The sequence below is a fragment of the Lolium rigidum genome, chromosome 2 (assembly GCF_022539505.1).
Source record: "Lolium rigidum isolate FL_2022 chromosome 2, APGP_CSIRO_Lrig_0.1, whole genome shotgun sequence".
Lineage (NCBI taxonomy): Eukaryota > Viridiplantae > Streptophyta > Magnoliopsida > Poales > Poaceae > Lolium > Lolium rigidum.
Window position 1 is genome coordinate 111,631,695 of NC_061509.1, and position 26,135 is coordinate 111,657,829.

The 26,135-nt window shown below is 47.9% G+C and overlaps 1 protein-coding gene across 1 annotated transcript; it reads left to right on the forward strand.

The window, feature by feature from the left end:
• Window positions 1–21,701: 21,701 nt before the first annotated feature.
• On the forward strand, window positions 21,702–22,314 carry LOC124687104 (mavicyanin-like). Its single transcript, XM_047220944.1, has one exon. The coding sequence runs from the start codon at window positions 21,782–21,784 to the stop codon at window positions 22,304–22,306; it is 525 nt and encodes a 174-aa protein (XP_047076900.1). The 5' UTR covers window positions 21,702–21,781; the 3' UTR covers window positions 22,307–22,314.
• Window positions 22,315–26,135: the final 3,821 nt, after the last annotated feature.

Here is a 26,135-nt window from a genome sequence, read left to right on the forward strand (position 1 = left end):
GTTTATCGCTCGGATATTCTTAACAAACCCATCACTCCCGAAGACGTAGAAGCTTTAGAAGCTAAAAGAGTGGAGCTGCTGGCCACAGCCCAAGAAATTCAAGGTCACCGCAGCCGCCATGCTTGGAGGAAAGGAAGCACGCCGCAGTTTTTGTGGAAGACTTCATCCGGCGTGAGCGAGGAGGTGGACGAAGGATTGGCAAAAGTCAAGGAACTCCGAAAGCATTGGGAGGACAAGATCGTTGAAGCTCACCAGGAGGTCGAAAAGGTCCGGCGTGAGATGATAGCTCCCCGCAAGATCACCTTCGCAACTCCAACGGAGCACCAGCCGTTCGCAACCCCAAAGGACAATATGACGAAAGCTGCGAGAGATCTCGAAGAAAAGTAACGAGGAGATTGACATCGACTACGTACGCACGCTCGTCGCTTCAGCGGTTAAACGACAGAGCAAGACGGACACTTCGCGCAAGTTGGAATCTAACCCGGAGCATTGCGTCTCCACCGCGCAGAAGGACGCCCACGACAACCGCCATCGAGATGACGAATCGCGAACCGGATCCTCGGAACGCAGAAGGAAAGCCAGGGAACACCCAAATCCGATCCCCGTACCATCAAAGACGCCACCGTCAGATCCGAGAAAGGGACATGATGCAATGTACTCTGGACGAGACAAGTACCGCAACGCCTCTCCTCCGCCTAATGGTTACCCGCGTCCCCCTCGCCGCCGTAGTCCAGCCGGAAACACCAGGCCTTAGGGGCATGGTGGAATTGTCATCCGCGACAACGTACTGCCCTCAAGAAACAGGAACAGGGAGCGCACGCCGGAACCTCGCCGGAATCAGAACAACGATCGTGAGCCCGAGCCTAGGAGGAGCCGGAATGAGGAGCGCGACCCGGAGCCCCGCCGGAGCCGGAACGACCAGGGCAGCCAACGTCACGGCGAAGGCAGCCACAGGAGCCGGAGCCAGCACCGGGAGGGCCGGGGAGAATCTGAAGGCGGAAGCAAGAGGTCGGATCGGCCCCCTCGCAGGTCTCCCTCACCACCACCTAGCGGTGGCAGCGGAGGTGGAGGCGGAGGCGGTGGCCGGAGATCTCGCTCTTGCTCAAAGTCCCCCCGTCACGGCTCGCGCGACGCGCGGGAACGCCTCAACGAATACAGAACCGACTACATCGGACCAAAGTGCTTTGGCAGGATGATTCGAGAGGAACCAAAGCCAAGGAGCTCCCTCAAGCTACCCGGAAACTTGAAGCATTATGATGGCACCGAAAGGCCGGATACCTGGATTGAGGATTACTATAATGCAGTAACCTTTGCCGGAGGAACCCCTAATATCGCTGCCGCATGCTCCGGTTGTACCTTGTAGGTCCAGCCCGGATCGGCTCGGTGACCTCGAGAAAAACTCCATCTTTTGCTGGTTTGACCTGAAGACCGCTTTCGAGAAACACTTCGAGAGGCACCTACAAAAGACCTGCCACGGCAAGCGACTTACAAGCTTGTATCCAGAAGAAGGGAGAATCCTCAAGAAACTTCCTCACACGATGGTTGGCATGCGGGAACGAGTGCGAAAACGTCGACCACACCACTGCCATGTACGCCTTCATTGGTGGACTGCGAGAGAGGAGGATTGCTGAGACATAAGCTCACTTGTTTGGCTAACGCCAATAAACTGACTTTGGATGAGATGATCTCCATTGCCGGTGACCACACCGCCGCCGATGACGATGCGGGCGGTGATATCGCAGCTACGACAATCCCCCTGCACCAACAAAAGAAGAACCGTGATAACGGCAACAACGAGCAGCCATAAACGCAAAAACCACGATGACCGGAAGAGTGGCGGATCCGACATGGTCGCCATGGCGTTCCAACGCGGAGGTTCGGGAGGCGGAAGAGGACGCGGCCGTGGAGGCGGAGCCGGCGGGGGTCGGCAGCATGGCACCGAGGTCACGGCTGGCGGATCCCGCGCCCCGCAAACCTACGAAGAGTACGGAGACATGCCTGCCCGGCCCACTTGGATCCGGCTACGGGGAAGTCCACTCACACCAATCGCAACCGCAAGTGGGTCAACGACCTAAAGAACGACCCGGAAGCGGGATACAAGCGAGCCCGGAAGCACCGCCCACGCGGCAAAGGAGGCAAGGGCAAGAACAAGGACAAGGAGGAGGAGAGTTCCGAGGCGATGGACGAGGATGATAACTCGCCGGATCCCAAAGCCGGATCCGCAGGTAAATCCAACCCCTTCGAGAAAAAGAGCGTGGGGGCTTACCACACCTTCCTCGGAACCCCAACGAGTCCGCGCTACAAAGTCAGCTACCCGGATCCTGAACGCCACGGTTCCGGGCTGTGCCGCGATATGTCGGGTGGTCGGAAGTTCCGTGCACATTTGACAGGGAAGATCATCCCGCCATTGTGCCAAAAGAATACTACGCCTTGGTGGTAAGTCCCCGCATAGACGGGTATGACTTCTCCAAGTGCCTCATGGATGGGGGAGCCAGCTTGAACATCATGTACCTGGAGAGTCTGGAGCGGATGAACCTCACCAAGGAACAGCTCAAACACAGCAACACTGAGTTTCACGGCGTGGTTCCGGGTAAGAAGGCGAACTCCCTCGGCAGCATCACACTTCCCGTGGCTTTCGGCGATGTTCACAATTTCCGCGAAGAAAAAATCACGTTTGAAGTTGTGCCCTTGAAGAGCTCCTACCATGTCATCTTCAGCAGGCCCACCTACCATAAGTTCCATGCAAGAGCGTGCTATATCTACAACAAGCTCAAGATTCCAGGTCCTAATGGTATGATCACCATAACCGGAGACTACAAAAAGGCTCACGAGTGCGAGTTGGGCGAAGCCGCCTTCGCAGAGTCTGTCATATCCGGAGAAGAGTTGAAAGGCTACAGAGCCGCGGTGGATCCGGCCGAGATGCGGACCACCAAGAAGCAGATCTCCGAACACAAAAACTCCTTCAGGGCCGCGATAGAGACCAAGAAAGTCAACTTCAAGGAAGGCGACGATTCCAAGCAGGTCTCAGTCGGAGCCAACATGGACCCCAAATAGGAAGACGCGCTCGTCGAGTTCCTCCGCTCTAACATGGATATCTTCGCATGGCAACCTTCGACATGTCCGGAGTACCAAGGGAACTCGCCGAGCACTACCTCAACATAAACCCGGGGGCTAAACCGGTGAAGCAAGCTATGCGACGCTTTGGAGATAAGAAGCGCCGCGCCATAGGAATGGAATTAGCAAAGTTACTAGAGGCAGGTTTTGTAATAGAAGTAATCCATACTGATTGGGTCGCAAATCCCGTCCTTGTACCAAAAAAGAACAACTGAAATACTAAGAATGTGCATCGATTACTACGGCTTGAACAAACATTGCCCGAAAGATCCGTTTCCCCTGCCGCGCATTGACCAAGTCATTGATTCGACGGCGGGGCGGAACTTCTGTGTTTTCTTGATGCGTATTCCGGGTATCATCGGATCCGGATGAAGGAGTCGACCAAAAGGCGACCTCATTCATCACCCCATTTGGCACTTACTTGCTATGTTACTATGCCCTTTGGCTTGAAAAACGCAGGTGCCACCTACCAACGTACGATGCGGCGGTGCTTGAAGGACCAGATCGGCCGGAACGTACACGCCTACGTCGACGACATCGCGGTCATGACTCGGAAAGGATCCGACTTGATCAGCGACCTCACAGAAACCTTTGAGAATCTCCGTCGGTACAAGATGATGTTGAATCCGCTGAAGTGCGCCTTTGGCGTACCAGCCGGAAAACTCCTTGGCTTCATTGTCTCTAACAGGGGCATTGAAGTAAACCCGGAAAAAATCAAGGCAATTTTGTGCATAAAAAGGCCAACTTGTCTCAAAGATGTGCAACAGCTCACTGGTTGTGTCGCGAGCAATCAGCGGAGTTTGTTAGCCGTCTTGGCGAGAAGGCACTTCCCCTGTACAAGCTATTGAAGAAAACGAGACAAGTTTGTGCGGGACGAGGCAGCGGATGCAGCACTACAAGGGTTGAAGGAGATACTTACCTCCCCACCTATCTTAGCAGCCCCGGGAGAGTCGAGCCTATGCTCCTTTACACGGCAGCCACCAACGGGGTCATCGGCCTCGTCATCGTGGTGGAACGACAGGAAGAAGGTCATGAATATGGAGTCCAAAGGCCGGTTTACTATATCGAGCGAGGTCCTTACGGAATCCAAACAGCGCTACCCTCACTTTCAAAAGCTTGCCTACGGAGTATTCCTGGGCAGCGGGAAGCTGAGACATTACTTCCAAGAACATCCGGTAGCGGTCGTGAGCAAAGCTCCAGCTGTCAACGATTCTCAACAACGCTGACGCAACGGGACGCACGGCAAAATGGGGCATTGAATTATCCGCCTTCGATATCGGCTACAAAGTCGGGACTGCGGTTAAATCACATGTCTTGGCGGATTTCGTTGCAGATTGGACGAAGCTCCGGATGCTAATCTAGAGCCGGAACCGAGAGACATGGGTTATGCACTTCGATGGATCCAAGCAGCATCAAGGCTCGGGAGCCGGAGTCACCACGAAGTCCCCTACCGGAGAAGAAGCTGCGAGTACGTTCGCAGATCCACTTCGAAGCTACAAACAACATGGCGGAGTACGAGGCTCTACTACACGGACTGCGCATCGCTAAGGAAATAGGGATCAAGCACATCATCTGTTGCGGAGATTCCGACCTTGTGGCACAGCAAGTAGCCGGAACCTGGAACGCCAGAAATTCCGTCATGGCGGCTTACAGAGACGAAGTTGACGAGATCGCCAAGTGCTTTCTAGGATACGAAGTCAAGTATGTCCGGAGAGACGACAATACGGCTGCGGATATGCTATCCAAGCTCGGATCCGGCAGAAAGCCAATTCCGCCTGGAATTTTCCTGGAGCATCTCCGGATACCCTCGGTGAAGGACGCTAACCCGGAAAACCCAGAGGTGGCAGTGTCTCCGGCCAAAGAGGTGTTGGCTACCATTCCGGCCTGGACACAGCCTTTCCTGGACTACCTCATCGATCGAAGTTGCCGGAGGACGAGGTCCTCGCGCGCCGAGATCATCGGACGAGCAAGATCCTACACAATTGTTGACGGACAGCTCTACAAACGAAGCGCAACGGGGTGTTTCTCAAATGCGTCTCTAATCAAGATGGCATTGAAATCCTCGGAGAGATCCACGCGGGGGATTGCGGGCACCATGCCGCTCCCAGGTCACTCGTTGCAAAAGCTTTTCGGCTAGGCTTTTATTGGCTCACAGCTAAAGAAGATGCTGACAAGATAGTCAAGACCTGCCGAGGTTGTCAGCACTACGCTACTAAACCAAATGCTCCAGCCCAAGAGATGAAGACCATACCTATCACCTGGCCATTTGCGGTCTGGGGGCTCGATATGGTTGGTAAGTTAAAAAGATCATCTCCTGGCGGTTTTGAATACCTATTGGTCGCTGTTGAAAAATTCAGCAAGTGGATCGAGGCAAAGCCAGTGAGAAAAGCCGACGGTGCTACAACACTAAAATTTGTCTACAGCCTCGTGATGAGATTCGGCATCCCACACAGCATAATCACAGATAATGGCACAAACTTCGCTCAGGGAGAATTGAAGGATTATTGCGAGACAATGGGGATTCGATTGGACCTCGCATCTGTGGCTCACCCACAATCCAATGGTCAAGTTGAAAGGGCGAACGGTCTAATATTATCAGGAATCAAGCCACGCCTCGAGGAACCGCTGCGACGAGCAGCTGGAGCTTGGGCTGACGAGTTGGACGCTGTCTTGTGGAGTTTGCGAACTACCCCCAACAGGTCAACAGGGTTTACCCCATTCTTCCTGGTATACGGATCCGAAGCCGTGATTCCCTCCGACATCATCCACGATTCGCCGCGAGTTTCCGCCTATAATGAAGAAACAGCTGACGAGGCCAGACAACTATCTGTGGACCTGATCGAAGAAGCTCGGAATTTAGCTGACCAGCGCTCCGCCATCTACCAGCAGAAGCTCCGACGATATCACAGTCGTCGAGTCCGGAATCACTCGTTCATGGCCGGAGACCTGGTTCTCCGCCTTCGCCAGGTGAAAGATCACAAGTTACAATCTCCATGGGAAGGACCCTTCGTCGTTAGCAAAGTGCTTCACAACGGATCGTACTACCTTGTTGATTTCCGAGAGCCGAGGGACAGACACTGCTAATTGGCGCCGGAAACGCAAGCGTGAGGATCCGGATGATATCTACGACGAGACAGATCGCCCTTGGAACATTGCATAGCTACGTCCTTTCCACACTTAGCATAGAATTGCATACCTTGTAACAATATTATACATGATCAATGAAATAAAGCTTTTGGTTCACTCTATGAGTCATTTACCTCCTTTACTTGTTCATTTTTAGATCGTGTATGTTTTCCGACTAAAACCGCAGAGCTGGATATTTCCGCCTAGGCGTGTATGAAAGTTGTGATTTTCAAAAATCGTCCCTCAGGATGTAAGCTTAAGTTTTCTGATTAAATTGTTATCTGTTGCGAACTCGTGGATTCCTAGTAGCGATTTCCGGTACCTATGCTTGGGGGCTTGTTTCCGCGGTTATTGACGGATTACCATTGGGTTTCGCCGCCGCTGGCGAGCGTTTCCGGCTAAGGTCTTCCGGCTCGCGGAAGGTCAAGCGAGCAAGCCGGAAAACAACGACATCAGCACTTGCTTTCCAACATAAAACGAAACATGCAGAATAATATTAAGGGATAGCAGGATAAGTTGTTTCCGCCCATGCATAATCGTTTCGTCCCTAGCTACTTAAGAATTTAAGTCTTATTACAAACCCACTTCGGGGCCAAAATGATGCAACTGTGTCTCATTGTTCAAACAGGAACTCTACTCGGAGCTCTCCTCTTCAGATTCCTGGTAGGCGGAGCCGCCGCTGTCACTGTCGCCAGAGCCGGCCTCGGAGCCATCGTCAGAGCCGCCTTCGATGCTTGACCCGGAGCCTTCCCCGTAAAATTCCGTCTCGCCTTCTTCCTCCTCTGCATCGGAAAACCCCTTGGGCAGAGCGTGCTTGCCGTACCAGAACGAGTGATTCACTCGCCTGACAAACAGCTGCTCGTACCCTTGAGTCTCCGCGAGGATGGCGCCCATGTCGGAACCTTTTGGAGCTCCGCGCGCAACATCCGCAAAGTTGAGCGAGGGGAAATGAGCCTTGCAGGTGGCCAAGACTAGAGAGGCAACTCCGCGCGCAGATGACTTTTGCCAATCTTTGATGAAATCTGGCACTTGTTCCATGAGCTGAGTCATCGTGTCGATCACGGAGGTTTTGGCCTTCTTCAAAGACAGCGTCTTGGCAATTCCGCGACACGCTTCAAACAGTGCGCCGATGGAAGTTCGCACCTCTTCGTATGCCTCCGTCCTCTTCAGGTTAGACTCTTTCGACCATTCAAAGCCAAGGCTCGCTGTGGGAAAAGGAAGCTCAGTTATGTTTCGGAGAATAAAGCATACGAGGGTAGTCGGAACAGCCAGACGGAAAAATACTCACGGAAGATAAGCTTGTCAATGGTCTCCGCCTCCGTCTCCAGAACTTTGTTCTTTGATACCAAGGAAGTAACGCGACTCTGGTTCTTCTTGAGTTTGTCGTTCAGTTCCGCCAGGTCGCGGGCGTGCTTTTCGGAGAGCTCCTTCCTCGCCTGATTCTCCTTGTCGGAGGACTCTTTCATGAAGGTCTTGAGGGACTCGTTCTCCGCCTCCAGCACCTGGACTTTGGCGGATAGCTCGTCAAGCTTGGAGTGCTTGGCAGTCTCTTCTGCAGGCGGAAAGTTGCACATATTATGCATTTTTGGACATTTATATCAGCACAAAGAGTAAGACCCGGATCTCGTACCCTGAAGGCGAGTCTCAAGCAGCTGGATTGCCTTTTGGCTGTTTTCCGCATTCTGGCGCAGCCCCTCGATCTCCGAGATTTTCTCCAGCACGTGCACGCGTAGATCTTCGTGCAATTTCCGCGTGGTCTGTGAAGCAGCAAGGAGTTAGCCGGATATTTAAAATCTTGGGGGCTAGCGAGGAATTCAAAGTCTTTGAGGTATAAAAATTTTAAATTTCCGCCTAAGGTACATTCTGGGAAAGCATCGGCTAATATATGTTACACGGAAATATACCACCCAATGCTTGGGGGCTAGTGTTACTTGCCGCACTTCCTTGTGCTTGGCGAAAAACACCTTCAGGCCGTCCTCCAGGTCGGCAAGCTCTCGGATCTCCTCGTCCGACTTTCCCCACACTTTGTTCAGCATGGCGGAAACTTCCGCATGGCGTTGTGCGAGGGTAAGTCGTTGGAGGGACGGAGTCGGTCGGGGGTCGACCCGAGTCGTGTTGGTAACTTGAAGGAGCTTTGCCTTTTGCTCCTGTTCTTCCTCTGTGGGCTCCGCGAAAGGGCCGCTAGGTTGGTCAGGCAGAGGAACGGAGGTGGAGGCCCCCTTGGCGGAATCCCCATGGTCAGCGGGATCTTCCGGGAGGTCATCAAGGTTGATGACGTCTTTGGGATCCGGCTTGGAGGCGGATGAAGCCTTGGGTGGAACCTCAACTTCAGGAGTAACTGGAATTGAAGCCGGAGACGGTTTGGTTCTCTTCTTCAAGATCCTTGGAGCTTTGGGGGGTTGGCTTCCGGAGCTTCAGCAAGAACATAAAAGTATAAGTAAGAGTTTGAGCGTGAAACCGGAGCTTGGATCTCGGAAATAGGCGCTTACCCGGAAGGTTTAAAGAAGTGCTGGATGTCGAGTTGACCTTTGTTGCTCGGTATTAATCAGTTTAAGGCGCTTCGCCTCCGCCTCCGCCTTCCGGGTAGCCGCAGTGCTAGGCACTCCGCGGGCGCGTTTCGCATAAGGGCTTGAAGGAGCAGGCTTCTTCCTCTTAACGGGGCGGGAAGCTTCGGGAGCTTCCGCCTCCGATGCGGCTTCCGGATCCGTGTTGTCGGTGGAAGGAACCCGGATGATAGTTCCGAGTTCGCTTTCTTCGAGCGCCTCGAGCTAATACAGAGTTAAACACTTAGACAAAAGTTTGAATGCAAAGAGAAACAAGAGACTATAGTTACGCTGACGTACCGCGGTTCCGGAGCCATTCATGTGGATATCTTTGTTGCACACGTGAACGTGAAGTTCACGCGGAATTTTGATGAGGACCCGGATCCTCTTGTCGATGGCGTCGGCGGAGAGATTATCCTTTGTGGCGCGCATCGGGTCGTCGCGCCCGTGTACTGGAACATCAAGCGGTCCCTGTGTTGGAGCGGTTGGATCCGCTTGGTGAACCAGGAAAGGGTCAAGTCCTTTCCCGTCAGCCCCTCCTCCGTCAGCTTACAGATCCGCCTGACTGCGCGCGTGAGCTGGAGTGACTCGGAGAGGTGGGGGCAATGCGACCATGCCGGAAGCTCGGTGGCGGGGGAGTTCTTGAATGGTGGTAGTTTTCTTGTGCTCGCGGGGTCGGAGACGTCCTTCAAATAGAAGAAGCCCCGGACCAGTACCGCGCGGATTCGTGGCGGTCGGTGTGGGGATAGACGCGGCCCGGGCGGATCATAAAGGTGATGGATCCGCATGTCGCCAGCTCGGTGGACTGCCGGATCCTCTCCTTCTTGACAGTGAAATAATATTGAAACAGGGAGAGCTCGGGGGTTACCCGGAGATGGCCCTCGCAGAGGGTGACGTGATTGCTAATCGCAAGCACGCTGTTCGGCGAGATGTTGTGGGGCTGGAGCCCATAAGCCTCCGGGATTTCTAGGAAGAAGTCCGAAGACGGAAACGAAAAGCCTCGCTCCACCAGCGCTTTCGTCAGCACCATCTCATTGTCTTGGGGGATTGGGGCTAAGGCATTCGGAGTTGTCCTCCAAGTTCCGGGTTGCAGGAAGCCTTCCCCCTCCAAGTTTTGCAGCTCGGTCTCTGTGGTGGTGCAGGGCCACCATTTCCCTTTGGCTTCCGAATCCCGCTGGCGGGCTTTGGATTTTTTGGCAGCAGCCTCTTCCGCCTTCTTCTCCACTTCGGAGGTTTTCTCCGGGACATCAGAGGTGCCTTCGGTGTCCTTACCGGAGTCCTTAGTAGGATCCAGCTGGACTGGAACAAAGGGGGGCGGAGCGGAGGAGATGGGCGTCGCCATGATCGGTTCGCTCGTAGGAGGCGGAGTCGTGGAAGACATCTGAAGATGTAAAAAAAAGATCGCGGAAAAACGTTCTTTAGTCGGATCCAGCATCGTCTTCCCCAAATTCATCCCTACCAACTACGGCGCGAGAGCAAGGTTCGAGAACTTACCGTAATGGCTTCTGCGGTGGCCGGAGTCGCCGGCGACGAGGTTTCCGTGCGGTGGCTCGCTGATGTTAAGAACAGGATGAACTCGACGCGGCGGCGAAGCGGCTCCGGCGAGGCTCCGGCGAGATTCCGGCACGGCGAAGAAGGAGCTCGAGGCGGCGCTTGGCAGAGAGGTGAAGAGGGGGGTGAATGAGGGATGAGGGCGTCGACGGCGGATATTTATAGGCCGGCGGGACGAGATTCGTGCTCCGCATCCTATGGTCGGAACGCAAGCGTCGCACCGTTGGATGCGCGACACGTGTCCCAAACCCTAAACGGTAAAAATGGCTAGAGATAAGTTACCGCAGAAATCGCGCGAAAATGGCGCCAGAATTGGCGGAACCGTTTGAGTCTTTGAAGATTCCGGGTAATCGCGTGAGGATAAAAAGCTCTCATTCGCAAGCAGGGAACTAACCCGGAAACGTATCCAGTACCGTCGATGGATGAAGTCCCGCAGGGTGGGAGCATTTTCCGGCTAATCAGTTGGGAAAAGAAGAAAATGTGAAATTGGAGTTCTTCAAGTTTCTCCGCGTTACCAATATTGCCGGAGATCATTATGGACTAGCAAGGCGGAAACAGCAGGTGAAACTCGGAGAACTCTGGGGGCTACTGTTGTGGGTATACTTCATGGGTGTACCATCGACAGTGCCTAGATCCGGCAAGCCCGGGTGGCCCACAGATGGTGATGAGGCATGTGGCCCATCGGGCGGCCCAGTTGCTTTTGATCATGAAAGAAGAAGTCCAGCCCAAGATCAATTAGCCGGATCCGTACCGACATTAGGAGGAACCCGGATCCGTGGAGGCCCATGAGGAACCCGGATCCAGTACGACGTATATGGAAGGCGGATCCGTGACGTATACGGCAAGACATTGTACCGTAGTTAGGCTATCTGTAATCCGGCTAGGACTCTTCATGTAAACCCTAGATCCGTGCGCCTTTATAAGCCGGATCCTGGGAGCCCTAGAGGCACAACCACAACTCATTGTAACAACGCGAAAGCGCCCAGATAATTCCAGACAAGCAGCAGTGAGGCCCCGTCATCGTGCAGGTGTTCCGAAGCTGGGTAAATCGCGTACCACCATCCCGTGTGCACTCCGCCCTATGGCCCCTACTTCTTCTCCCCCTCGTGAGGATCCCTCCTCCGAGGTACCGTCGATTAGGCAACGACAATGGTGTTCGTCTTCATTGTGTTATCAGTTCCTTCATTGAGTGTTTGTTTGTTTGTGTCATCAACATGTCTTTAATTACTACAATGTGCTTCTTTGTTGGTATGTTTATCTTCTTGAGGATTTAGATTAGTTGTGGGTATCTTTGATCTTATCTTGTATGTTTGACCTTTTCCTCTATCTTTGATCTTATCCTATTGTGTGTACCATTGACCTTACCATGTTTCCTCATTTAGTGGTATATTCATCATGACTGTTCACTCTGAGTAATAGACATGAATTAAGGAAGACAGTGGCAGGCAAGGTACGTGCGCTCACCTGGGACGGCGGAGGCAGACATGCCAACGAGGGAGGTAGCTTTGCCAGGCTAGAGTTCGTCACGCCGCTGCGACCTGCAAGATTTCAAAGCAGAGGAGAAAACGGGTCGCATAGAGAATTTGCATGTTTTCTTGGCGCAAAAAACTAAAAGACAATGTCGTATTCAGCCTTCTAAAGGTCAAAATTGCCGCTTTTGACCGTTTGATGTGTTATATCAAATATGTCATAAAATTATAAAGGTATATGTCAAAGCCACATTTCGGAAGTGTGTTTCAGTAAATGCCAGAAAAAACAATGTGTTACATCAATTTTTTCTTTGTTTTATTTAGCAGTAATTATGATAAACTTTCATTCATGTCCTCTCCTCTTCATATCATGATTTTCACTTTTTTGTGTGAATCAAAGGGCTTTATTGATTGAACGACAGATTACAATCACTCTCTAGAGTGTCAGCGAGAAACTCCGGGTTATAATTAATCCACATGCATCTCTCCTATCTAAACTAGCTTGCTTAGTACATTGACGATGAGAATTTGCTCATCTTTTATCAACTCGGCCCTACTAAGAAAATAACGACCAACTCATAAATTAGGGTTGATAATGGGAAACTCCACATGGCCCCACGTTTCTCCGGCTAGATCCTTATTTTTACCTTGCTACAACTCGTTAAGAGCATCTCTAGCTGCGTCCCCCAAAGCATCTCCCAAAAGTATTTGGGGCGAGCCGGATAATTTTTCGTTCCCAGCCGCGCGCCCCAAAGCCTCCTTCCGTCCGATGCGGCCCAATACGGTGTCCGACGCCCTGAGCCCGTCCCCGGTCCACAGGGGACGCTCCGGGCACGCCGGACACAATGAGACGTGAGGCGGGGAGTGGCGGGCCGGACGCGCCAGCGACAAATAAAAATTCCACCCCTCCCGCCACAACCTGCCCTCCAGCAGCACATTTCTGCCCTCCCAAAAGATTTCACCGCCTCGCCCGCCAATTCATTTCTCCCTCCTGCTGTCGCTACTCTCTCCCTCCCGCCGCCGCCACGCTCTCCCATCCATGGCGCTGCTGACATGGCCCAAAAAATGGCCAAGAAAGTGGCCACTAAGCCGCAGGGCAATGAGGCAGCGACGAAAGGGCCGAAGGCGATCGCAAAGCCGCGGAAGGCGCCGGAGGCGAGGGAGAAGCCGGAAGGCTGGACCGACGAAAGGTGGGAGCAAGACTGCCTGCGGCGCAAGCTGTTGACGGCGGAATGAAGAGGGCAGCGGGTGGTGCAGTAGGAGAAGAAGTAGGTGGCGGCGCGTGCGCACCAGAAGGCGCTGGCCGCGTGTATCACTGCTACCAACGCGAGCCCATGGAGTACGTCGGGCCTGGCGTACATTCCGGGAGTGGTGTCCCCGTCGACACCCGGTTTCTTCAACGAGGGCCCTTATGCCACTCCGGGGTGCGTGACACCGAACTTGTCGCCGCGGTACGAGGATGCGCTGCCGCATGGCTGCTTCAACCCCAACGCCCTGTTCTACTCCCTGGCGTACGACCCAGGGCCCCAGCGCCAGCCATGTCCCGGTGCGGATGGCGCCCCGTTCACTGGCTGCAGGGGTACGCTCAAATTCCAGGGCACCGGTGGTGAGGAGGAGGAGGGGGGGGGGGCGAGGGGGTGGAGGATGATGACGATGATGATGAAGAGGGCGGCGACGAAGAGGACGAGGATGCCGCGGAGGATGCAGAGGATCTCTTGGAGGTTGACACGACCGGCGTGAGGAAGAAGAGGAAGAAGAAGGCGGCCTCGGGCACACGCGGCCCCAAGTGGAAGGTTCTGGAGGATGAATGTATCTGCGAGTCGTGGTCGACAGTGAGCAATGACTCCATCATCGGCGCTAACCAAAAGTAAGGTAAGTATTGGGCAAGGATCAATGCGGAGTTTGATGAGCGCAAGCTAGTCAACAAGGATTACCGCACGATGACAATGAAGAGGAGCCAAAAGGCAATGTCGACACGTTGGGCCATCATCCAGGCATCGGTGAACATGTTCCATGGGTACCATAACGAGGTCGAGACCAGAGGCGACAATGGCACAAACGTCAACGATGTGGTACACCTCTTTTTACAAAAAGTTTTAGCGCCTAGTTTAACCACGATCTGTTTGCGCTTCCTTTCATTAGTTCGACCGCGCCATGTCAATGAATCGGAAGAACTCGGAAGGGTTTAGGCCTTTCGGGCTGATGCATTGCTATAACAAGTTCAAAACAAACGAGAAATGGCGGTTGACGCGTATTTCGTTGTCGGCGGGGAACGATGCTATTGATCTGGATGCACCGCTCGCAACATCGATAGGGCGCCCTATCGGCAACAACGCTGCCAAGGCCGCCTTGGCCGATGCAGCGGCGACCGAAAAGACGCAACTGTCCATCACACAGTGCCTCGCCGAGGTCTCCTCGACCCTGCTCTCCCGCGACAAAAAGACCGACGAAAGGTGGACGACGCTGCTTGATGTCTACGGGTTTCTATTCTTGTAGACAGTGTTGGCCTCCAAGAGCAGAGGTTTGTAGAACAGCAGCAAGTTTCCCTTAAGTGGATCACCCAAGGTTTATCGAATTCAGGGAGGAAGAGGTCAAAGATATCCCTCTCAAGCAACCCTGCAATCACGATACAAGAAGTCTCTTGTGTCCCTAACACACCTAATACACTTGTCAGATGTATAGGTGCACTAGTTCGGCGAAGAGATAGTGAAATACAAGTAATATGGATGTATATGAGTGGTAATAACAATCTGAATAAAATATGGCAGCGAGTAAACATGCAACAGAACAGTAAATAAACGGAGATTCGATGTTTGGAAACAAGGCCTAGGGATCATACTTTCACTAGTGGACACTCTCAACATTGATCACATAATAAAACCACTCTACACTCTCTTGTTGGATGATGAACACCACTAATTGTGTAGGGCTACAAGAGCACCTCAATGCCGGAGTTAACAAGCTCCACAACATTCAATGTTCATATTTAAATAACCTTAGAGTGCATGATAGATCATTGCAATTACACCAAGTACTAACATAGCATGCACACTCGTCACCATCACACTATGAAGGAGGAATAGATCACATCAATACTATCATAGCAATAATTAACTTCATAATCTACAAGAGATTACAATCATAACCTACGCCAAGTACTACATGATGCACACACTGTCACCATTACACCATGGAGGAGGAATAGACTACTTAAATAACATCACTAGAGTAACACATAGATGAATAGTGATACAAAGCTCATATGAATCTCAATCATGTAAGGCAGCTCATGAGATCATTGTATTGAAGTACATAGGAGAGAGATTAACCACATAGCTACCGGTACAGCCCTTAGCCTCGATGGAGAACTACTCCCTCCTCATGGGAGACATCAGCGTTGATGAAGATGGCGGTGGTGTCGATGGAGAGGCCTTCCGGGGGCACTTCCCCATCTCGGCGGCGTGCCGGAACAGAGACTTCTGTCCCCCAGATCTTGGCTTCGCGATGGCGGCGGCTCTGGAAGGTTTCTCGTACCGTGGCTTTTTCGTATCGAGGTTTTAGGTCAGGGACCTTTAAATAGGCGAAGAGGCGGAGTCGGAAGGCTGACGGGGGCGCCACACAATAGGGGGGCGCGGCCCAGGCCCTGGCCGCGCCACCCTGTCATCTGGTGGCCCTGTGGCCCCCCTCTGCTGGCTCTCGGGTGTTCTGGAAGCTTCGTGGAATTCTAAGATGCTGGGCGTTGATTTCGTCCGATTCCGAGAATATTTCCTTACTAGGATTTCTGAAACCAAAAACAGCAGAAAACAACAGAATCGGCCCTTCGGCATCTCGTCAATAGGTTAGTTTCGGAAAACGCATAATAATGACATATAATGTGTATAAAACATGTGAGTATCATCATAAAAGTAGCATGGAACATAAGAAATTATAGATACGTTTGAGATGTATCAACATCCCCAAGCTTAGTTCCTACTCGCCCTCGAGTAGGTAAACGATAAGAAGGATAATTTCTGAAGTGACATGCTATCATAATCTTGATCAATACAATTGTAAAGCATATGAGATGAATGCAGCGATTCGAAGAAATGATGAAAATAATGAGTAAACAAATGAATCATATAGCAAAGACTTTTCATGAATAATACTTTCAAGACAAGCATCAATAAGACTTGCATAAGAGTTACTCATAAAGCAATAAATTCAAAGTAAAGGTATCGAAGCAACACAAAGGAAGATATAAGTTTCAGCGGTTGCTTTCAACTTCAACATATTTATCTCATGGATAATTGTCAACATAAAGTAATATAACAAGTGCAATAGGTAAACATGTAAGAATCAATGCACACAGTTGATACAAGTGTTTGCTTCTAAGATAGAAAGAATGGGTAAACTGACTCAACAATAAAGTAGAAGATAGGCCCTTCGCAGAGGGAAGCATTGATTACTATATTTGTGCTAGAGCTTTTCATTTTGAAAACAAGAAACAATTTTGTCAACGGTAGTAATAAAGCATATGTGTTATGTATAAGATATCCTATAAGTTGCAAGCCTCATGCATAGTATACTAATAGTGCTCGCACCTTGTCCTAATTAGCTTGGATTAACACGGATTATCATTGCATAGCATATGTTTCAACCAAGTGTCACAAAGGGGTACCTCTATGCCGCCTGTACAAAGGTCTAAGGAGAAAGCTCGCATCAGATTTCTCGCTTTTGATTATTCTCAACATAGACATCCATACCGGGACAACATAGACAACAGATAATGGACTCCTCTTTAATGCATAAGCATTCAACAACAGTTAAAATTCTCATAAGAGATTGAGGATTGGTTGTCCACACTGAAACTTCCACCATGAATCATGGCTTTAGTTAGCCGCCCAATGTTCTTCTCTAACAGTATGCATACTCAAACCATATGATCATGAAAATCGCTCTTACTTCAGACAAGACGAACATGCATATCAACTCACATGATATTCAACAAAGGTAAAAGTTGATGGCGTCCCCAGAAACATGGTTACCGCTCAACAAGCAACTTATTAAGAAATAAAACACACTAGTACATATTCTTCACCACAATAGTTTTTAAGGCTATTTGTCCCATCAACTATATATTGCAAAGACAAAGGATAGAAATTTAAAGGTAGCACTCAAGTAATTTACTTTGGAATGGCAGAGAAATACCATGTGGTAGGTAGGTATGGTGGACACAAATGGCATAGTTTTTGGCTCAAGAATTTGGATGCACGAGAAGAATTCCTCTCAATACAAGGCTAGGCTAGCAAGGTTGTTTGAAGAAAACTCAAGTATAAAAGGTGCAGCAAAGCTCACATATGAACATATTGTAGCTATTATAAGACTTTACATTATCTCCTTGTTGTTCAAACACCTCAACCAGAAAATATCTAGACTCTAGAGATCAATCATGCAAACCAAATTTTAACAAGCTCTATGTAGTTATTCATTAATGAGTACAAGGTACATGATGCAAGAGCTTAAACAAGATCTATATGAGCACAACAATTGCCAAGTATCACATTATTCAAGACATTAAACCATTTACCACATGCGGCATTTTCCGTTTCCAACCATATAACAATGAATGAAGTAGTTCAAATTTCGCAATGAACATTAAAGATGAAGCTAAGAACATATTTGTTCATATGAACTAGCGGAGCGTGTCTCTCTCCCACACAAGCATTTATTTATTAAGAGAATGAAAATAACAAAATGAAAATAAAAGCACACAGACGCTCCAAGTAAAGCACATAAGATGTGACCGAATAAAAATATAGTTTCAAGAGAAGAAACCTGATAAGTTGTCGATGAAGAAGGGGATGCCTTGGGCATCCCCAAGCTTAGATGCTTGAGTCTTCTTGAAATATGCAGGGATGAACCACGGGGGCATCCCCAAGCTTAGACTTTTCACTCTTCTTGATCATATTGTATCATCCTCCTCTCTTGACCCTTGAAAACTTCCTCCACACCAAACTCAAAACAAACTCATTAGAGGGTTAGTGCATAATAAAAAATTCACACGTTCAGAGGTGACACAGTCATTCTTAACACTTCTGGACATTGCTCAAAGCTACTGGAAGATAATGGAACAAAGAAATCCATCCAACACAGCAAAAGAGGCAATGCGAAATAAAATGCAGAATCTGTCAAAACAGAACAGTCCGTAAAGAAGAATTTTATAGAGGCACCAGACTTGCTCACATGAAAATGCCCAAATTGAATGAAATTTGCGTACATATCTGAGGATCACTCACGTAAATTGACAGATTTTTCTGAGTTACCTACAGAGAATCATACCCAAATTCGCGACAGCAAGAAATCTGTTTCTGCGCAGTAATCCAAATCTAGTATTGACTTTACTATCAAAAACTTTACTTGGCACAACAATGCAATAAAATAAAGATAAGGAGAGGTTGCTACAGTAGTAACAACTTCCAAGACACAACAAAACAGTAGAAAAATAAACACATGGGTTATCTCCCAAGAAGTGCTTTCTTTATAGCCATTAAGATGGGCTCAGCAATTTTAATGATGCACTCGCAAGACATAAGAGTTGAAGCAAAAGAGAGCATCAAAAAGCAAGTTCAAAACACATTTAAGTCTAACCCACTTCCTATGCATAGGAATCTTGTACACAAATGAATTCATGAAGAACAAAGTGACAAGCATAGGAAGATAAAACAAGTGTAACTTCAAAAATTTCAGCATATAAAGAGGTGTTTTAGTAACATGAAAATTTCTACAACCATATTTTCCTCTCTCATAATAATATCCAGTAGCATCATGAGAAAACTCAACAATATAACTATCAAATGAAACATTCTTATCATGAGTCTCATGCATAAAATTACTACTCTCCACATAAGCATAATCAATTTATTAGTAATAGTGGGAGCAAATTCATCAAAGTGGCTATCATCCAATATAGGAGGCATATTGTAATCATAATCAAATTTACTCTCCATAGTAGGCGGCACCAAAAGACCACTATCGTTATAATCATCATAAATAGGAGGCAAAATATCATCAAAGAAAATTTTCTCCTCAATGCTTGGGGGACTAAAAATATCATGCTCATCAAAACCAGCTTCCCCAAGCTTAGAATTTTCCATATCATTATCAACAATGGTGTTCAAAGCGTTCATACTAATATTACTACTAGCATGCAAATAAGGTTCCATAGGTTTTTTAATTTTCGCGTTAAACCATTCATGTCTTGACTCAGGAAATAGTACAAAAAGCTCACATATGTTTTCCATTATTCCTTACTAGTGTTTAACAAGAAACAAAAAGATGCAATTGCAGGATCTAAAGGAAATAGCTTCGAGCACACGCACAACGGCAACGAGAAAAGTACTTAGTTACCCGGGACCGGAGTATGAGTGCCTTTTACCTTTCCTCCCCGGCAACGGCGCCGGAAAAGTGCTTGATGTCTACGGGTGCTTCTATTCTTGTAGACAGGTGTTGGGCCTCCAAGAGCAGAGGTTTGTAGAACAGCAACAAGTTTCCCTTAAGTGGATCACCCAAGGTTTATCGAACTCAGGGAGGAAGAGGTCAAAGATATCCCTCTCAAGCAACCCTGCAATCACGATACAAGAAGTCTCTTGTGTCCCCAACACACCTAATACACTTGTCAGATGTATAGGTGCACTAGTTCGGCGAAGAGATAGTGAAATACAAGTAATATGGATGTATATGAGTGGTAATAACAATCTGAATAAAATATGGCAGTGAGTAAACATGCAACAGAACAGTAAATAAACGGAGATTCGATGTTTGGAAACAAGGCCTAGGGATCATACTTTCACTTGTGGACACTCCCAACATTGATCACATAATAAAACCACTCTACACTCTCTTGTTGGATGATGAACACCACTAATTATGTAGGGCTACAAGAGCACCTCAATGCCGGAGTTAACAAGCTCCACAACATTCAATGTTCATATTTAAATAACCTTAGAGTGCATGATAGATCATTGCAATTACACCAAGTACTAACATAGCATGCACACTTGTCACCATCACACTATGAAGGAGGAATAGATCACATCAATACTATCATAACAATAATTAACTTCATAATCTACAAGAGATTACAATCATAACCTACGCCAAGTACTACATGATGCACACACTGTCACCATTACACCATGGAGGAGGAATATACTACTTTAATAACATCACTAGAGTAACACATAGATGAATAGTGATACAAAGCTCATATGAATCTCAATCATGTAAGGCAGCTCATGAGATCATTGTATTGAAGTACATAGGAGAGAGATTAACCACATAGCTACCGGTACAGCCCTTAGCCTCGATGGAGAACTACTCCCTCCTCATGGGAGACAGCAGCGTTGATGAAGATGGCGGTGGTGTCGATGGAGAGGCCTTCCGGGGGCACTTCCCCGTCTCGGCGGCGTGCCGGAACAGAGACTTCTGTCCCCCAGATCTTGGCTTCGCGATGGCGGCGGCTCTGGAAGGTTTCTCGTACCGTGGCTTTTTCGTATCGAGGTTTTAGGTCAGGGACCTTTAAATAGGCGAAGAGGCGGAGTCGGAAGGCTGACGGGGGCGCCACACAATAGGGGGGCGCGGCCCAGGCCCTGGCCGCGCCACCCTATCATCTGGTGGCCCTGTGGCCCCCTCTCTGCTGGCTCTCGGGTGTTCTGGAAGCTTCGTGGAATTCTAAGATGCTGGGCGTTGATTTCGTCCGATTCCGAGAATATTTCCTTACTAGGATTTCTGAAACCAAAAACAGCAGAAAACAGCAACTGGCCGTTCGGCATCTCGTCAATAGGTTAGTTCCGGAAAACGCATAATAATGACATATAATGTGTATAAAACATGTGAGTATCATCATAAAAGTAGCATGGAACATAAGAAATTATAGATACGTTTGAGACGTATCACTGCTCAAGAGGCAAGAAGAGAAGATGAAGCTCAAGAAACGCAAGGAGGACATGTCCTTGCTGACCGTGTCGACAGCTAGAATGTCTCCCCGGACGTGGGCGGCACACAACTTCTACAAAGGCATGATCCCTGACAACATCGCAAAAAAAATGGCGGCGGCCGAGGCAGTGACAGCAACCAAACCCCGGAGGCAGAGCCGGCACCAGCAGGCGTGTCTGTGACAACGTCTGCTAGTACACCTGCGTCGGCGGCATCAGCATCTGCATCGGCGCCGGCCTTGGAGTCGGCGGTAGAGCAAGCACACCGGGCAAAGAACGACGAGGTCGTCGTGATCGACTGGCCTACGTCGACTCAGGATGCGTCGTCGCCGTCGCTGAATCCCTTCTTCTAATTTATGTTTAGCTTGCACCACCAGTTTGTAATATGATCGCGCGTCCAGTACTCTGATCGCGGCTACTTAGATCACGACAACTTCGACGAGAACGATCTCTTTTAAATGTGAAATATTTGAATTTCTGTTTGGGGACCGCGTTTGGGGGACGCGGCTGGGGAGCGACGTCCCCAAACGCGACACGAAGAGAACACATCCTTAAATGCTCTCGATCTGATGCCGTTTAGGGACGCTTTGGGAGAGGCGGTGGAGATGCTCTAAAGAACTTTCTTTCAATGCTTCCAAGTCTAATTACGGAAATTTCGAATTTTTCCCCTCTGTGCTAGCTTTGCTAGTTCCAGGGCGACATCACATACGTACACGCGGATCGATGTGAAACCATAATGGCGAGAAAAGGTCGACAAACCACCAACCCTGCCTGGCCATGTATGACCTGGTAATGCGCGTGCTACGTGATTGTATATTCAACTCCAAAGTCCAAATGCTACCAGAACCTACCTTGCGCGTGCTACGTGATTGTATATAAAAGGCCCTTCCTGCACGGCTGCATCACAAACACAAAAGCAACCCAAAGTCCCAAACCCCGCCAAGGATCAGCTACATCTGGCATTGTACCTCTTCTGATTGCTTTACTTCTTCCAGTTCCAACCGCAATGGCAGCTGCTATGAAGATCACCCTCCTTGTCATGGCGGCGATGGCCATCTTGAGCACCACCTCAGCGGCCACATACAACGTCGGCGAGCCGGCCGGCGAGTGGGGCTTCGGCATCAACTACGGCAGCTGGGCGTCCTCCAAGCAGTTCATCCCCGGTGACAGTATTGTCTTCAAGTACTCCCCGCAGGCGCATGACGTGCTTGAGGTCAGCAAGGCCGACTACGACTCCTGCAGCGCCGCAAGTCCAATGACCACCCTTAAAACCGGCAACGACATCGTCGCACTCCCCGCCACGGGCACCCGCTACTTCATCTGCGGTATCGCTGGCCACTGCTCAGCTGGCATGAAGGTCACGATCGACGTCGTGTCAGCCCCATCCCCGTCGACACCATCGTCGCCCGCACCAGCCAGCGGTCCCAGCGCCAGCAACTCTCCCCCACCGCCATCGCCCTCCGCCGCTACCTCCGTCAGGGTCACAACAGGCCTTGGCCTTGTCGTTCTGCTTGCCAGTCTCATGGCTTGAAGTCAGATATCTGCCGCGACACGAACATACGAGCTCATGTATAGTCAAATGTATTGCTAGTGTATTCTTTATAGTGAGAGAGAATGATACATTACATGTATGGGCTGCATATTCATTGTAGAGGACATAAAATGATAAAGGCAGCATATTTTCAATTCGGAAATGAAATTTTCACTTGTTGTATCGGAAGTTAGAATAGTGTGATTGGGGTCTACTCTGCTGGCTCGGTATACCATTTGCGGTTTCTCGGCAGCTTCGCAAAGTTCAACGCTAACAAGATCTGGCTAGCCCATGCGGAACCCAAATGCAAGATCTTTGCATGGCTCGCCCTCCAAGCTAAGCTCCTCACTGCTGACATGCTGGCTATTAGAGGTTGGCCTCATGACCCCGTCTGCCCTTTGTGTTTATCTGCCCCGGAACCGGCCGTTCATCTCTGTAAGGACTGCCCTTTCACTACGGCCATCTGGGCCCTTCTTTAACGGGAAGACAACGATGGCTCTACCACGAGTGGATATACCTTTGCGTCCATCTCCGACTAGTGGGACGCCATCATTGTTGGCAAGTCAGCTCCTGACAAGCGTCGCCTCAGTGGACGCTTCATATATGTGCTTTGGAACGTTTGAAAAGAAAGGAACAGACGCATTTTCACGGGTCGTCGTCTAACATACCGTGAGGTGGCTTCAATCGCTAGGGAAGACATCGTGAAAAGACAACGTGCTTTTGCTCCCGCAAGGTTGGCCTATCTTGCAGAGCCGGACTAGGCGGTTTTTTGTTTTGTTTTTATTCTTAGTGGTTTCTAGCATGTTTTACACCTTAAACTAAACATGCCATCTCTGTACAGTGGTTCGGTTTTCCCTCTTGCCTAATGAAAAGGCAGTGCTCCTGCCAGTTGCTCAAAAAAAACCGAATAGTATGATTGACTGACTTGTACATGAATGGTAGTGGAATGCAGAAATTGGACCCTTGAATCTATAGGAACCGAGCCTTTTCCTTTCATGTATCGGTACGTTGGATGGACAGTGGTTGTTTTCATCCTAGTTATGCCGAGCCTAGATATAATGATTAATTATTTTGAATAATGAAACACCCTTTACCGAAAAAGTAAGAAGCATGTATATAAGGTTTTAAATATGGTATAGTTAGAGGGGCCAAGGCTCAAAGCTCTTCTCTGTTACTCTCACCAGACGTGACCGCTGGCACTGTGATACATCCATTCACTTAAGCGTCAAATTACATTGGCGGGGTATTCTGTTTTAGTGAGAGAAATCTATATATTCATTTTTGGGGAAAATTTAATAAAAGTAGCATCCTCCCAATTTGGAAAAGAAATCTTCACTTGTTCTAACTTTAATTTTTCTAAGAATTAGAATTATACTTATAACTTAAGTATCTTGGCCAACTTTTTTTTATAACGGTTTAATGTATACTCATTCCTTTTGAATGAATAAGGCATACAAGTTTAATTAAAAGTCAATGACATCTAAGTTTGACCAATGTTTTAGGAAAAAGTATGAACATTTTCAATATCAAATAAAAGATTTATTATAAATTTATGTTCATAATATATATTTCTGTTGATATTTTCTTCTATATATTTGGTCAAACTTAGTAGGGTTTGAATATTGACTAAATTTATACACCTTTTTCATTGGAACAAAGGTACTATGTATAGAAAGATGTTTGACTCTCCTTTATCCCCCAAAAGTTTCCCGAAACCACGAAAATATATTGGTTAATCATGGTCAATGGCACAATGAGTGAGCATCTACTTCAATTAAAACAATATTAATTTGGTTGAGTGGGTGGAGTCTTAAATATTATGTGCTTTCTAAGGTTGATACTTTAATACCTATGATTTCTAAGTGTAATGTTGATAATATTCCTTTATGTAATATTTTTGAAAGTAATGACTAAATTGTTGAAGTAAAATTTATTAAAAACAATATCAGCAACAATGGTTATGTGAATAAATTGGGAAATGATTCTCCTAGGCAATAGTTGTGGTAGTTTGTATCAACGCTCTCGGTGATCTAGAAAGGACTATGAGAACCTTTATTTCTGCCTGAAAACAGCTCAACAAGGAGTTCATATTTAAAATTGAAAGGTTTGATCCTATATGTGAGATGTCTCTTCCATTGTAGAACAATGCATATACAACCTCACAAAACCCTTGAAGAGACAACTAAATTCCTTGATAATATTGTAATATTTTTTAGTCTCTATGTGGTATGTCAAGCATATGATAAATTCAAATTCTATAATACCCACTAACTATCTCTTGTTGGATACTATTTCCCTCTCATTGAGAAGAATTTTTTAATCACATTATGAGGGAGTATTATGATTTATGCATATTAGATCCTAGAAAGTGTGAACATTTGAGGTACTTCCACTTAGAATTGATACTGTAAATTACCTTCTCCTATGTGGCATGTTAGCTCAAACATGTTCCAATTTTCCTAAATATTTTTATTGCTCTTCTTTTAGATCTTGTTTGTGAGAGTTTTTCTTATCTATATCCTCTTTGAAAACCATGTGCTTCAAGTTGTGCTCATCATTGCTTTGCTTGATTGTGTAACTAATTGAAGTTATCAAGAATCTCTATCTCTTCATGGTTAATAATTGCTATGATTTTCCATATGCATTTTCATTGTGAAGATGATCTTAGATATAATTGCAAATTACCAACGGGAATTATTTCCTAGTACTTATTGCCCTTGGAAAATTGGTAATATATTATGAGGTAAAAATTCATTGATCATATTCACATTGGCCTTTGCTTTTATTTGTCTATCTTGCTAAGATTTTTTTCTTTGATTCTCATGTGTCTTCCTTGATTCTTATGGATCTCTTTGGTTTACTTGAACGAAAGTGCGAAATAGATAGAGGTGTGTAACCTCCATCATAGAGGAACTGGAAAATACTTGAACATCAAAAAAACACAAAAAAATTTCATACGAAATCCATGTTTGATGAACTAGAACTTATCATGAGAATAAACACAAGCTCTAAAACTTATCATCGATAAGATCCAAATAACAACCAATAAATATGATGCCAATGATGCAAAGGTTTGATCTCTCACCGAATGATACGATCAAGTTACTCACTCGAGAGCCCCTCTTGATAGTAGTACTAAGTATCCTAGAAACTGGTCTCCCAACTAACACCACGAGACCCGCAAGAAGGAAATTATATCAAGAATAAACCTTTTCCTTGCACACATTCCACTTGAGGTAGATGATGAAGATCTTGACCTCTTCAAAATAGAAGGCCTTTATTGATAGTGCTTGCTTTGTGAATTCTTTCAAATTTTCTACATACTCCAATACGGGAGAACCTCTTCTGTAACAAGTCTTCATATATCCATGATCACCATATGGATGGAAAGCATTAAACATATGATCTCCTCGAGATGAATGATGACCCTCAAGTATAGGGGATCGCAACAGTCTTCGAGGGAAGTAAAACCCAAATTTATTGATTCGACACGAGGGGAGGTAAAGAATACTTATAAGCCTTAACAACGGAGTTGTCAATTCAGCTGCACCTGGAAAAACACTAGTAACAAGGGTGATGTGAAAGCAGCAGTAATATGAGAGCAATGGCAATAGTAACACAGAGGAGATGACACCAGAAAGTATTCGGTGCGGAGTTGACTATAGAGCAATGATGATGATAGAAGGACCGGGGTTCTTAGCTATCTACACTAGTGGTAACTCTCCAAATAACATGTGTTGGGTGAACAAATTGCAGTTGGGCAATTGATAATTGTGAGGGTATGACAATGCATGCTATGATAAGATAAAGGTTACTGTAGTATTTAATT